The sequence below is a fragment of the Anarhichas minor genome, unplaced genomic scaffold (genome assembly GCF_050575085.1).
Source record: "Anarhichas minor isolate MPS153535 unplaced genomic scaffold, ASM5057508v1 ptg000018l, whole genome shotgun sequence".
NCBI lineage: Eukaryota > Metazoa > Chordata > Actinopteri > Perciformes > Anarhichadidae > Anarhichas > Anarhichas minor.
The window spans coordinates 7,530,689-7,545,716 of NW_027466464.1; the positions used below are offsets into that span (position 1 = coordinate 7,530,689).

At 43.9% G+C, this 15,028-nt stretch overlaps 1 protein-coding gene across 5 annotated transcripts in view; it reads right to left on the bottom strand.

Annotated features, from left to right (window-relative positions):
- LOC142952991 (FERM, ARHGEF and pleckstrin domain-containing protein 1-like) overlaps nt 1-15,028 on the bottom strand; it is a 44,634-nt gene that overhangs the window by 4,888 nt on the left and 24,718 nt on the right. For 2 of the 5 annotated variants that reach the window (XM_076095046.1, XM_076095044.1), the window contains exons 6-22: nt 13,630-13,727; nt 12,740-12,854; nt 11,218-11,365; nt 10,849-10,944; nt 10,580-10,746; nt 10,430-10,498; nt 10,239-10,314; nt 9,702-9,912; nt 3,659-3,834; nt 3,461-3,550; nt 1,836-1,969; nt 1,311-1,392; nt 1,135-1,196; nt 873-1,048; nt 654-784; nt 385-453; nt 198-287 (exon numbers count right to left, since the gene is read on the bottom strand). In XM_076095046.1, coding sequence (XP_075951161.1) covers nt 198-287; nt 385-453; nt 654-784; nt 873-1,048; nt 1,135-1,196; nt 1,311-1,392; nt 1,836-1,969; nt 3,461-3,550; nt 3,659-3,834; nt 9,702-9,912; nt 10,239-10,314; nt 10,430-10,498; nt 10,580-10,746; nt 10,849-10,944; nt 11,218-11,365; nt 12,740-12,854; nt 13,630-13,727 — 1,990 coding nt within the window. The remainder of the gene's footprint in view (nt 1-197; nt 288-384; nt 454-653; nt 785-872; nt 1,049-1,134; nt 1,197-1,310; nt 1,393-1,835; nt 1,970-3,460; nt 3,551-3,658; nt 3,835-9,701; nt 9,913-10,238; nt 10,315-10,429; nt 10,499-10,579; nt 10,747-10,848; nt 10,945-11,217; nt 11,366-12,739; nt 12,855-13,629; nt 13,728-15,028) is intronic. The other 3 variants (XM_076095048.1, XM_076095047.1, XM_076095045.1) reach the window with 3 other exon arrangements.

Below are 15,028 nucleotides of genomic sequence, written 5' to 3' on the forward strand. Positions count from 1 at the left end.
GCTCAGTAATCCTAAACATGGTGCACACATGTAAATAAAGTCCATGACCACAACATGTGATGAGCCCGAACAGCCGAATGAAACACAACTTTTAGTAAAGAATGACAACTTTGCAGGTTTTAATGCGATACGAGTTCATCCTGCAGTGACTGAAATCCTTTTTTAAAGCATGTTGTTAAAGGATGATGGTTACGTACCGTCATGCTGTACAACGGCAGCTGGCCGTGAACTTTAAACTGGTTGGACGGGGTCATTCCTCGACTGGTGTACACCAAGGAATCACTGAACTGGAGAGTAAGGAAGAAAAGAAGAACAAGTTGAGGTTTGTTTTTCTGCAGTTGACAATATTAGACTCACTTTGAAAAGTAAGCTGAAGTTTCATACCAGGAAGAACATCCTCTGCTGAAGGCCCTTCCCTGAGAGCTTGCTGAGGCAACCGAGCCGGATGAATTCCTGAACACACAAACACACTATAATAAATATGAGGCCAACAGAGGGGAAGCCAAGACGCAGACATTTGCAGAATTTTGCAGGTCACGGAATAATTTCCACCTCAATCATTAAAAAAAAAAAAAAAAAGCAATTTAAAAGTCAGTATTTTCTACTGAGAACATCCAGGTGTCGGATCAATAAATAAATGTAAAGAGTCTAACCCTCCCGGGGATGGCGAGGTTGTCGATGCCCGTCAGATCTTTCTTCAGCTCTAGAAGCTTCTGGAAGTTCTCCATCTTCATCATGGTGCCTTGGAGCTGCTGCACCATCTCGGAGATGTCCGCCAGGGCCGCTAAAGAAGGATGAAAAGATGGTTATAAATAACACAATGTCGTTTCACATGTGCAAAAATGAATACATAAAAAGTCAGATATAAGTACCTCTACTGTCCCTGAAGTCCTCGTGGGTGGGCGGGTAGTGCTTGCAGAGCCTCTCCAGGATGAGTTTGTAGTGCAGCAGGCGGTGGAGAGGTCGGAGGAGGAAGATGTTGAGGGGTAGGTAGCAAACTCTCTGCTGCTCAAAGTCTCGGCACACAGCCTCCGCTTTCCGACTGGACCTGAGGAGCAGGGAGGCAAATGAGGTTAGTGATCTATTTCAGAACGAAGCCTTTGCACTTTTCTTTTCAGATATTAAAAAGCTAACCTGCAGACCCGTTCCAGTTCGACCAGGCACTCGGAATGCTTCTGAAGATGAACCGTCAGCTGCTGCAGATGCAAAAGACGGACAAATAATTGATAAAAAAAGAAGACGAGGAATAGAGAGAGACAAACATGTGTAATCCAAACAGAGTTCTGCTGCCAAAGGGGAGCCGTAGTTACCCTCAGACCCTGAATGTTCTTCAGGAGAATGTCACCAATTCGCTGATAGTCTCCTTTAATGTGGGCATTAGAGCGACCCTCCCTAAGGAAGAGACAACACATCAAGAGCTTCTTTCACATGCAGTTACACTTATTCACCAGTAGATGCCAGCATACAGCTAAGCTTGTACCACCATGACTGGAAAATCTTCACTCAATTCCCACAATCCCATTCATTTTACCAGCAAGTCCTCCCCTCTCCAAGTCTATGTGTGTGCGTGTATCCTCCAGTATGTCATTACAGAAATAACACAGACACCATTCCCACAGGAGGAGATGCATGTGCACATTTAGTTCCCATGCAAAGTCACATTAACTCAGCTGGTTTATCTGAAAGCTGAAATGACTGTTGTTTAATATGTGTGTGTATAAACAGTACGTAGGTTCATTTAAATGGAGACGGACTGCGTTGGAACAGGTGCTCGTGTCAGAAGCAGTTTTCTGCACCAAAGCTCTCAGTTATCTGAATGGGAAACAGATACTGACCACTGTGCCAGCCGCTGCTCCACCTCTTTGAGGAATCCCTGGTGAAAGTTGTGGACCGGATCGTAGCTGGCAGAGATCAGCTTCTTCACGGGGTCTGGGAAGGCCTCATCTTTCCCCGCAACTCCATGGAAGGACTACAACAGACAACACCGATGAGAAACGGAGACCAAATGATAAATCAATTAACTGAAAAAATAAATGTCAGAATAATCAATAATGAAAATATTCAGCAGTTGCTTTTACACACCAGATGTTTATAAGAAAATGATGCTTTAAAACAAATTAATTTACAATACACAAGTTATTTTTTGGAATAAAAATAACGTGAATGTAATTGAAATCACTAATAATTATAATCCACCCAGAAGCAGACACTTATTTTGATTACAAGTGACGTATATGAGGAACCGCACACACACACAGACGCACAGAAACAGACATACAGGTACGATCCCAGCAGAGGATAGGAGGTCGGTGGGTCAGAGTTTGACTTGAAAGCACAATGACGTTTGTTTGCACCGAAGAAAAAGCATCAGCTAGCTCACACACAGACACACACCGTGACCCTGACACCGAGGTGTTATATTCCCCCTCAGAGTAAAACGATTACGACAGATAGGGCAGACAGGAGGCCGTCCAGCTGCTTCACAGAAGGATTCGGTGGGAGAGAGGAAGGGTGACAGCGAGAGAGGGAGGCGGTGCCAGTCAAAGAAAATATTTAAGAGGTTTAAAAAAATTAAAAAAGAGCCAGTTCCTCCCACATCAAAGAGGGTGGAAACTACTGTTGGGAAGAAAAACAGCTGAGAGGGTGAAAAAGACACAAGAGAGGGGAAATATGATTTTTTTTATTTGAACAAGGTCAGAGGGCAGCTTCATAATATTAATGCTGCAGGTGTTTTCTCTAGTCTTGCTGCTGATTTCCCCCTCATTTGTTAGTAGAGACAGTAAAAACACGCAGACAGTAAAAGTTGACTCACATAAACAGCAAAAGACCAAATCTGACCCACATTAAGCTGCACTTTCATCCCAGGATTTAAGATGCAGACGTTGTGTTTATGCAGACGGAGCGGCTTTTTCCTCCGTGTTGACTTTAGTGGCTTTACTTGTAAACGACAGAGCCCGGAGCTAATAGTCTGTGTCGTCTTAAAGAACAAACAACATACGAGTAGGAGGGGAACTACAACACATGCGTTGCTTTCTTGTGGAAAACTAAATGCACATAAAAGCCCACTTTTGGGATGGGAATTAAAAACACTGGAACAAAGAGCCAAAACAGCCAAAGTAACTGATATTAATATTAATGTCACGTGACAGAAAAGACCGGCAGCTTGTGATTTTGGTTCCCAACTTTCGGACTATAAAAACATTAAATGCACATCCTGATTCCAGCACAAACCCGCTCTGACTCACTGTCCCAAACACATAAGCTTTTAAAAGGCTAACTTGAGCTCAGAATGGAACCAGTTTGACTCACTGTTCCAGGAACAAGGCTTTAAAGAGACCAGCCTTGCTTCACTGTGTCTCTGGGTTGCCAGACTCGCGCCTGGCTTTTTAAAGATCCCTCTCTCTCACAGCCAATAGACTCAACCACATCACGTAAAGGAAGCATGTGTAGAAATCTTTACCTCTGTGATGACCTGCAGGTCTTTGAGGTAGGTCCGCTCTGTGGTCAACAGTTCCTTGGCTATGAAGTAAGCCTTGTCTGTGGGAAACTTCTGGACACAAACAGAAAGACCCATTCACTGACCGATCCCGCTGATATTACTTCCTAGATGTTCTACAAATCCATCCTCCGTCCACCCTCTCCCCGTCTTTACATCTACCTTCCTCCTGGCCTCTTCCTCATCATCGTTGCGGACACATCCGGCATCAGTGAGCAGCGGGCTGGTGAGAGGCGATAGATGGTGTCCCTCGGGACTCTGACCCAGGGTGCCATTTACTGAGCAGTTGATGACCACGCAGGGACTTCCCGCCGGAGAGTCCTCTGAACCGGGACTTTCTGGGGGAGGAGAGGGGAAATGGGAAAATGGAAGATGAGGGGACAGGAATAGAACAAAGAGTGAGATAAGGGAGAAGATGGTGGGAGAGGATACAGGAGGAAGTTAAAATAAATTCTACATGTACTCTGCTTACATGAAATTCACTGCCATCTTCCTAATCATGTAATTCTTATATTGACGCCATCATCATTTCATTCTCAGTGGAGAAAAAGGCATCTACATTCACCCTGCTTTTAGAAGCTCAAGACATCAACACATTCCTCAAATGACTTCTGTAAATTAATGAAACGTCTATGGTGATACATCTCAAGGTTAGACAATTCATCATGAACTGTGGGGTCAGGACCCAGCTGTCATGCTCAGGCAGGTCGCCACATGACAAAAATGCTACGATCACGCAACTCTGAAGGAGGCTACTTCTACTCTATTTCTCTATTTGGATTCTTTGCTGAAATATGGTTAAAAAGGGTCAAAAGAAGGCGAAATGTACAGTAGATGTTAGTAAGGAGCTGTGGATTAAACATAGCAGTGCATTATAAGGGTAATGCAGATGAATTGTCTGTCGAACTACTTATCAGTGAGTCATTTCAGCCCTGGTAGAAAACACAATCTATGAATAGTATTTCATCTTTTCCATTTCCCTTACAATGCACTATAGATATGATCTATAGACATGTGACAGTCTTGCTAGTTGTGATGACGTCTAAAACACCAGAGTCTGGTATGATTCATCAACCGGACAGAGAAACAAAAAGTTAAAGCTACTTCTCACTACAGAGGTTCACTACATGGTACTAGGTTGTGACTGTATACTTGCCCGGGTGCAAAGTTTCCAAAGAGTCCACTGTTACACACCAAACTGGATCATGGGTAAAAATCATGGGCAACCACTGAGTGCAGATCTGTGACGGGTGCTATAAAAGAACTTGCCACCATACAGACAAAAACAACTACACATAACACATGTGAAACAACGAGCTAGACAACATGAAACACAGACAGAAACGTGTGCACATGCACGACAACCGACTGGAGCGAACAACCTCTACTCTACGGGCTAACTACCACAGCACAAGACACGGGGGGGGGGGGGGGGGGGGGGGGCAGGACTCAGGCAGGTTGAGGGGGTGGAGCCGGTTGACATCGGTTCACTCTACAGAAAATTCTGGAGTCCCTTTTCTTCGAACATACAAGGTAGTTTTTTTTATTGACACTAGTGCACACAGTTACAGTGTTAAAGAGAGAGATGAAGGGTAAGGAAATAAAAGAGTAGAACCTCAAAGAAGTCACAAGAAATGAAATCCAGTGGGTGTTTTGTAATGAAAATAAAAAGAACAGGTGTGCAGGAATTCAAAGTGTTACAAGAGAGACAGAGAACCAGTGAGTCAGTGCGTCAAGGGAAGAATTATCATTTCAATGCCTTTCCTTTGTAAAGATAAATACTTTTTGGCAGCTCTTCAGTAAGATTGGCAGCAGTTTTGCACCATTCAGTGTTTTAGAGATGTTGCAAGACTGCCACCAATCGTCAAATCAGAAAATTAGAAAAGCCGGTTTATCCCGTCAAAAGAAGTGAGTCAGTAAAAAGTGTGTTATGTAAAGAGAAAGAGAAGCACAGATGTGATGCTAAAACGTCACCTTATACCATTTAAATACTATCAGTTAAAGAAAATCGTTTGACATTTAGGGAAACGTGCCCGCTGGGTTTCTTGTAGAGCGTCCGATGAGAGGATCGATACCGCTATCGAACTCTTGCCGAAAAATCAAACAAGTGCATTTCCCAAAAGAATGTTGAACTATTTGCTTTAAGCAGTCGGATATCATCAAACACGATCACATCATCACAGCATGTATACCGATGATTTCACTTTTTCCTTTTAAAGTAAATCTAGAAAACGTGGCTGTGATTGACTCCATTAATAACATACAAATTACAATACGAGTACAAAATCACAATCTATCAGTCTGTTACTGTAGGTACAGTACATTAAAGTCACAAAAAGCTTTAATGGAAGGGACCGCAAGTGCTATTTGGTGACAGTGAAAGTGAGGACATCTCAACTCCAGTGTTCGTGTGTGTGTGTCCATCTTCTGACAATACTCAGACTTTCACACATGACAAAATGCCCTTTCAAAGATATCTTTGTTTTTGCACTTACGTTTGCATTAAGTTTAACTTTACTTGTGTCTGTCGACCTTCGCCCTCTCACTCTCCACTTAAAAAAAAAACTAACACTGGAGTTGAGTCGGCCCTGTTTTGTCCTTGTGCACAGTGAGGGGCCAAAACACAAATGGTTTCTCAGTATTTGAAAAGGACAGGGTGCAGTTAATGAATCATGGCGGAGTTGTAACAAAAAGGCATGAAAGTTGTAAAGAAACAGGAAAGCTACACATTTCTAGAGTTGTTACATTTATCTGCTGCACCTAATGTTCCTCAAACACTTGAAACCATTGTGAGCCCCGTGACAGACACACAGAGAGACACACTGAGCAAAAACAGGGCAGAATGGCAGAAGAAGCAGGGACATTGCTCGCCTGGTTAACATGCATTCAGAGTAAAGAAAAGGAAACGGTGAGAAAACACTTCCCACTAACATGCTTTAAAAAAAAAAAAAAAGCAATGCATTTACAAAGAATGAAGCGTGAACATTTGTTTCAGGGAGAAGCAGAAGCTCTGAGGAAAGAACAGGTTGTTTGGCTTTAGAAGGTAACAACACATGATGAGATGCTTGTTTTAGGGAGCACCGAGGAGCTATCGTCGAGTTTTCTGATATTAATCATAGTTCAAATGGTGTTTTTAATTCACCGCCAGTCAAACATTCGTCAGCATCTTTAGTTCCAAAATGTATGCATGCTAATTACCGGTATAATTTGTCTGCTACGTAGCAGGTATGTACAGAAAGACAAATAAAAGCATGCGTTGCAGTGAGCAGACAGCCAGCAAATGACAGTGACTGGGATGGAGTGCCAGCACACCTTCAATAAACAGCATTGGAACCGCATCCAAAGAGAGTGAAAGCTACATTTTCTTCTGTGTGTGTGTGTGTGTGTGTGTGTGTGGTTGCAGTGCACGCCAGGCGCCGAGCCAAGCAAAGCAGACAGCTGTGAGTGGGCACAGGTTTAAGGACGATGGTTGGCGGGTTTGATTATTGAAAGAAAGACTTTTAAAAAAAAAGCCCATGACCAGCCGTCAGGATGCATCTTCAGTAGAAATTTGGAGCTTCAGTTATTATCAAAAATACAAATATAAAAAGGTTAGAGTCTTCATTCTCTCTAGAGTCAAATCTATTCAAATACTTGGTCCTCCACTTGTCCTAAATACAAAAAGAGAATTACGACATAAAAGTCTCTACCACAAACGTCCAAGTTACAGCGCAAGAAAAAGTGCTCTGAAGAAATCAGCTCGGGCCAAAACCGAATGAGAAAGGCAGACCGGCCCGCTAGCTGCAGCCTCCCCACAGCCTACACATTTAACACAATGAGCTACCAAGTCAGGAGTAGTACTCTACAATCCATTGTCTACCAAGAACATTCAAATACACTGTACAATTCAAACTGTGTACGACATCTTTAAACCTCCATTAAAATCCTTTCAACAATGAAGTCCAGCTATTAGCTTAAAGCCCTCCTATTGCACAAGACAACAGTGAAATAATTATAAAAGTGTGATTTAGAGAAAATGCTACATTAGGACATTAAACATTATTACAACAAACAAGAGGTCTATCCGGGGGGGGTAATGACCAAGAAAGGCAGCAGATCCTGGTCAACAGCTTTCAGAATCAACGCCACCTTAAAATCTAGCATCTCCTGCTTCAATATCTTAATATCTCAGACAACACCGATATACAAAAGGTGAGCTACAATCAGAAGAATCCTAATTCATCCTAAATGGACTAGATTTGAATAACATCAATGCTATTAAATGATTTATGAAGAAAAACAAGGAAGAATTGCAGAATTAACTTCCCCATAAAAACTACGATTCTACATATGAAGCTATTCCTTTAGGTTTCCTAACTTGTCTACATAATCTGTATTTCTCATCTGCACATACATCTACACTAAATATTTAGTTGTTACGTTATGGCACATTGTAAGGAAGGTTACCTACAGTGAACAGACTCTTTAACTTGCCTCCAGGCTTTTAGGGTTGTTTCTCCCTTTGACAAATAGCCAGCCAAAGTCTTTACTATGTGTAAAGTTGGACAAAAGTCAGCAGTTTGCGTACAAAAGTCAATACAAAAATGAGGATTGTGGGTTTTAGAAACAATGGGCGTATTATTGATTTGTCTAAAAGTGGGGCAGGTGCTTCTATTCAGTTAAAAACCCACAAAATATGTCAATTTCTAAACTTCAAAAATATGTTAAAACCTTTACACAAAATGTGTTTGTTTCTATAAGGTGTATCAAAGCTAGCCTAGTATAAACTGGTGGACTTCTTCTATTAATGTAGCTGTATCTGTGATACACTAAATAAATGTAATTCTTACATAACAGGATTATATTTATTTATTGTGCATTCTAATGCCTAATGTGAGGCCAAACTACTCGCATATCTTCACCCTTCAACAGCTGAAAACCCGCCCTCCTGTGTCTTCCTCGTTAAAGCGGTAACACCCTTCCCCCTCCCCGTCCCCGTCTTGCCCCTCCTCCAGTTGGAGACTCCCGAAGGAGAACTTGCTGCGAGGCAGCGGGGACGAGTTCACGCCGTTCGAGTTCACCGAATTCATGGAACTGACAGCGGCGGGATTGCCGTACATTAACGGCTGGCTGTACGCGCTACTACCAGTGTCCGACTCTGTGTCGCTGGTGTCGCTGCCGCTGCTGGTAGACCCGTCGATCATTTGGACCGGCTGGTTCAGATTGTTGTGGTTGTTACGAGTCGGGTTGCTACCGGGCTTTCCCTGACGACCGAACAACCGCTGCACCGCATTGGACCGCGGCTGACCTGGAACCAGGAGGTTCCCCGCGTGATTGCCATTGGTTATAATCATTCGCCGCTCCATCGGGGCGGAACACGGGGCTTGGCCGTGCAACCCGGAGCGATGGGGGTCGAGTTGGTGGACCGGGGTGGACGTCAGCTGGCTGAGAATGAATGGATCCGTGTCTGAGCGATTTCGCATGTTGTTGTTGTGATACGGTTTGGCGAAATGTGGCGGTGTGCGGTTTGAGGTGATCGGTGAATAGCTACCGTAGTGGTTTAGTGGGAGGGATGGCGGCGGGACAGAGAGAGTTTCCGCTGGGCCTACTCCTGGACGTTTACTGAAATAATACCCGCCGTCATCCCAACGTGGTGGGCGCGGCTGACCGCTTGTCATCTCAGCGTGACTGAGAGAGTTTGCGCGGTGGTGGAAGCTGCTGATCACCGGGCTGGCGCACTGACTACGAGTCCCGGTTCCTAGCGGTCGCACTACCGTTCCACCTTGCTTTTCTCGAACCTGAAAGATTTCATCCAGCAGAGTGCTGTGGAGCGGGAGGCGGCCGTGAAATGAACCTCCTTTGGGCAAAATCTCGTCATCTGTTAGCTCATGACTCGCGTTTAACTTGTTGGACACCGGAGACTGATCGACAGCGCTTCTGTTACCCAGCATACCTTGCTGTTGATGCTGCTGCATCAGCCCCTGGTGATTGGTGTGGTAGAACCCATTTACAGCCCCAAACAGACTCCCAGCTTGCCCCCCATTGCGACTGCTACCCCCTTGCTTATTATTATAAACACAAGGCTCATCCGCATTGCTGTCATTTGCACCGCTGTGGCCCCTGGGAGCCCTGTTGTTCTTTGTCACATCACATTCACTGTCTATGTCGCTGCCGTCTATGTAAGGAATGGAAGAGCTGCTGCCTTTGTTTGCTCTGCAGGATGGACCTGGGTTGAGGAACTGCGGGTCCGGCGCTGATCCGGTGCCGTGGTGGTTCTGTTGGGACTGAATCGGGTCTGAGCCGGGCGCTGCCACTATACCGTGGAAGCCGTTGGCGGTTGATGTGGCCGCCGGCGGCTCCTCTGAACCGTTACATTCAGCTCGATGGCCCAGTCTGGTTGAGTCAGGCTGGTCTGCTAACTGCACAGACATGGCACTCTGCGAAGAAGAAGGGTCGAGGAAGACAAAAAAAGAGAGCTTTTTAAACTCTGGGCGCATTAAACTGAATTCCTGACTTTGAATAAAGAGTGCAAAGAGAGAGCACACTCACTCCCCAGAGCTGCTCGGGACAGAAACAGCTTTGTACTGTTGGCCACAGAGCAGCTCCAGATTAAAGCGATAGAGAGAAGTAATAAAAAGAAGACACAAATAGTCTGTAAATGTGTACAACAAGTAAAGTTACAAGGAAATTTAAAGATATATTAACTAGTAAAGACTATGGGTGGATAAAGGTCAGTGTCTGTTGGTTCTAAAGCGTGTATCACCTCTTTTGGCACTTGAGATCTGAAGGACGAAGACTCAGGCGACATGCTGCTATTGGACAGGATCTTACTGTGCTTCCTGAAAAGAGAGGAGGTTGCAGATGAGGTCAAACCACGTGCAACTAATCAGGAAAACAGATGTACGATCGCGGTTTCTGTTGTTGGAGTAATCCAAACAAAGGAGGGAGCTTCACCTTTCAAATGGAAGTTTCTTGAGCTCCGAGTCTTTCACATAGTCGATGATCTGCTTCTGGGTTCGACCACTGCAGGTGATGAACACAAAGTCAGCACAAATGCGCACGTAGTAGTGTTATGATGCTGTCCCTTTCTGGTCCTCTCCTTACCTGAACCGGAATGAGGATCCTCTGGTGAAGAGGATGGGTTTGGGTTTGGCCTTGGGCTCCTCGAAGAGCCTGAAGAAGGCGTGATACTCTACACAGATCTTCCAGAAGACCTTACAGCAATCCCTGCTGGCCATGGCAAACTCCAGCGTGTCGTGGTGGGCACTCTGCTGGAAGATGCAGACGTGAGTATGGATGGAGGGAAGAAAAGATGCAGGACGGGTAGGGAAAATAAGAGAGGAAAGGATAAAAGGGGTGTGATATGTACTTACAGCGGGGTCTGCTCTCAGCTTGATTAGGAACTTTTTGCGTTTGAAGCTGAGCTTGCGAACCTTGGACCAGTTGAAAGCGTTAATTTTCGTGTACCCCTGAATAAAGAAGACATGATGAGAAGATGATGAGAATGAACTTCTTCTAAAAAAGGTACAATAATTTATTCTCCACATTCCAGAAGGTGTACTATTTGATTCCTGTAAATCCTCTACCAAATATTATGCATGCCCATTTTCCAGAAAACATTTAAGGAATTTACAGCTTCCCCTCCCTATGCAGCCTGGTTCCCGACTCTAGAACAACTCACACTTCAGCAAAGCAATTACAGGTTTGTGGGAGAATGTTATGTTTGATATTTATGGTTTCACCTGAAAAACCAGCACGCCAATGTGCGCCACGGCCAGACTGAGTTTAGTACCCTCTCGGTCCTTGGCCGGGTGCAGACGAACACCGTACATCTCCAACCGCCGAGCGATTTCCAGCAACTGGTAGTCTGACTCTGCGGGAGTCTGCCCGCTGTGGAGGAGAGTGATCAATCAATCCATTAATCACAATACCCATCAATCAGCAGCTCATCTTTCTCAAGCTCATGAGAGAAGAAGAATCTGATTTTGTTTCTTCTTGTTCTGTTTCGCTTGCAGATAAAGCTTCTCCACTGATAACCCTCACCAAGTGTTGGACATGATTCCAGATTTCTATCGCAGATTTATTGTGAGTGTAAAAACAACAAACAGTCTTAAAATACACCACAGGATCAGATGGTACGACCCGCTGTGGGCGGAACGAAATCTGCCACATGAGAAGTTTCCTCGCAAATCTGAAAATAGCTTCCTGTTTCCTGTATGAGCTGCTGAATTAGCCACTTCCTTCCTGCGTCGGCTAGGGTGGCTGAAGGAGGGAGGGAGGGGGAGGTGGGATCAGTAGCCCACAGAAAGAGTGTGTGGTGCACAGCGTGACTGATAATCAACACATCTGTGGTTAAGCGACAGTTTTAGGGGAATTTGCATCTCCAGAAAACAAGGAAAGGTCATATATTTGCAAACAGCGTTCCAAAGCACAGCTATGATGTAAATGAGAAGGTGTGTTGAGTGAATGTGTGGGGGGCACAGAGAGAGTGCAATGTGGTATGTTTGCAGATAGTCACCTCTGCGGGGGAGGGATTAAAAGGGTGTGTGTGTGTTGTGGCTAAACAGATAAACATCTCTGCAGGAGGGAGAGAGACTGGGCTGGGTGTAATTGTGTAATGGGTGAGTCCACATTTGAATAAACAGATAAACATCTCTGTGTGTGTGTGTGTGTGTGTGTGTGTGTGTGTGTGTGTGTGTGTGTGTGTTTTGGTGACACCTTAAAGCCCAGCCACAAACTGATCCCAAGTCAGACTGTAGCTCGACTTGTTTTTGAAGCGAGGATAATCTATTATAGATAAACAGTGCTGCTCAAGCATCTTAGTTTTTCATCTAAAACCCATTTCAGACACAAACGAATAATCAAAGCAGTGTATTTCTTTAAGCCTTAAAACATGTCTGGAGTGGTTTTTATATTTGATAGTATTTTCACAGTGGAGTGAAAACGCATAAAAAGCAATCCCAAGAAAGTATAATTGTATATTTCTTTTAGAGCTGAAGCAATAATCAAATCATGAAAAAATGCCTAAATATAAGCTAATTCCAGCTTCTCTCGGCAGTAGATCATTGCAGACAAAACAAGTGATTTAAAGAAGTCTCCTTGAGCTAAATTATCTACAGTATTTTCTGACATTCTACGTACTTCATGCAGTAAACTTTGAATGTTTAATATAGAGATCCATTTGTCCCTTTATCTTATAAAAACGGCACGTGTGAGGCTGCACATACAGTAAATGCATGCGTGGACATGCGTGTGATAACTCACACATGCTTGCGGTGGCAGTCGGTGATCTTGTCTCTGATGGCGTCCTGGTCGGGCAGGTACTTATTGTGGAGGAGATGCTGCCAGCTCTGGGTCTCATCAAAGTCTCCTATTTCAGCTGATGGACGAGGAGGAAGAAGGAGATTCGATATTTATTTGGAGTGAAAACGAGGAGAGAAATGGGGTGAGTAGATTTAATAAAGAGTGTTGAGGAGAAGAGGAAATTGCCAAGATAAAAGACAGCAGCAATCTAAGCAAATACAACAGAAAATACACACACTATTATTTCTCCTGTCTCTATTCTTGTTATAATCTATTCTACAGTAGATCACATGAAGTGTGCTGATGCGTGTGTCCTCCATCTGTACCCAACACCAGCGACGATAAACCCTCACCGTGTACGGTGCCACACACACACACACACACACACACACACACACACACACACACACACACAGTTACCAGAGCAACCGAGTGATATTCTTTAGCATGCTGAGCAGCCGCCCAGCCGCTGTCTGCCAGACCGAGCTGAATCCATAAATTCTACATCCTTCACAATATGCTGCTGAATAAATAATAACGGCAGCTACGATGAAGACAAGAGACCTCGACGACGCAGCGGGGGCAAGGAAAACAAAGTGTTCATCAAATTCAAATATCTTAATCTGGCAACACACAAGGAATACCTGCTGCTGAAATCCCCCCAAAGGGCATATCTGTCACCAGCTTGAGTATTTGGTCATTTATAGTCAGTCTTCCACATGCTTTCTCATTACACTGGGTTCCCACAATGAGACTAAATTCCATTGTCGGAAGTGGAAAAATGTAAAATTGCTGGCACAGGCATTTCAATGATAAAGGTTTTTAGTGTTACATGTGTTTGTTGCACTTACACTGAATGATGTGGGAGACCATGAGAGCAGCGCTGGTGTCGTTGCAGATGAGATGACCGCAGGCCAGGTCGCGTTTAATCTGCAGGGCGAAGAGATACCTGCAGATATAGAGACAGAATAAAAGATACAACACAGACAGAAATAGAAGAGAGTGTGGGAGGGAGAACGACAGAAGGCAAGGAGGTAAAAAGAAGGTTATTAGGTTAATGCACACTTTATAAACTCAACTGTTCAAAGCAATGCCATTACCATCAGACTGCTGGCATCTACATATCTATTTATACGACTTCAAACCAATCCCTAATTGAGTTTATGACCTTTTCTGTTAATCATTATACAGTCGGCTACTTGAAACATGATCTGGACCTCATTCACAGACACACACACACACGCGCACCCAACGTGCACATGTTGTCAGGCCATGACGCTGCATTTCCATCAAGAAACAGCAGAGACAGCAATATAAAGAAGACTGTAGGGAAGTAAGACAGCTGACCTCAAAACCTACAATCAGCTGAAAGACAAAACATGCATGCTGTCTGCTCAAAGGACACATATATGTGTCCTTTGGGTCCTTAAAGAACCTTTTTGAAAATGGTTCTTTAAAGAACCTTTTTGTCTTTAGGTTCTTCAAAGAACCAGAAATGGTGCTTCAAAGAACCATTTTTTGAAGGTTCTTTGAGGCACCTTTGTGGGTTCTTTAAAGAACCGTTTAAGGAAATGGTTCTTTAAAGAACCCTGGTCGGAAAGGTTCTTTGTGGAACCAAAAATGGTTCTTCTATGGCATCACTCCGAAGAACCATTTTCGGTTCCAGATGGCACCTTTATTTTTCTGTGTGTAGTGGACTGTCTGCAAGAGGTGCACATGTGCATCCATGTGTGTATGTGAATGTGTGATTAATGCTCCACGGCAGCCTTTTATGCGATATCCAAGTCAACCTTTTTATCACTGCCCGATTATCTCTCTAATAAAGTTAATGAGGCTTTGGCAAGTTTTGATATCTTTTTTTATTTGAGTCTGGAGTCATTTTACTATTGAAGAGCGCCGCTGCAGTTTAGAGTGAAATGCATCGTGTCAATTCACAGTGTGCTATTGAACTTGATGTGTAAGCAACGAAACACAACGCAGCAGAACTAATACAATGATTAACACCTCTGATTGGCCAGAGTGCTATTTTTAATAAATGGCTAATATCAGCCTGATATGTCTTCAAAGAAATCTTTCTTCCATCTGTGGGTTTACATATCTGGTCCATCTGTGCCCACATTAACCATCAAAGGAAACGCTGACAACAGCTAAATGCTGCGAGAGCCAAACAAAGGAAGAAAAAAAAAAAAGGCTGTGCGCCCACTTCCTGTTTAACGCTGGAGTCAGCTGCAGAAGGCAATTCTAATCTAG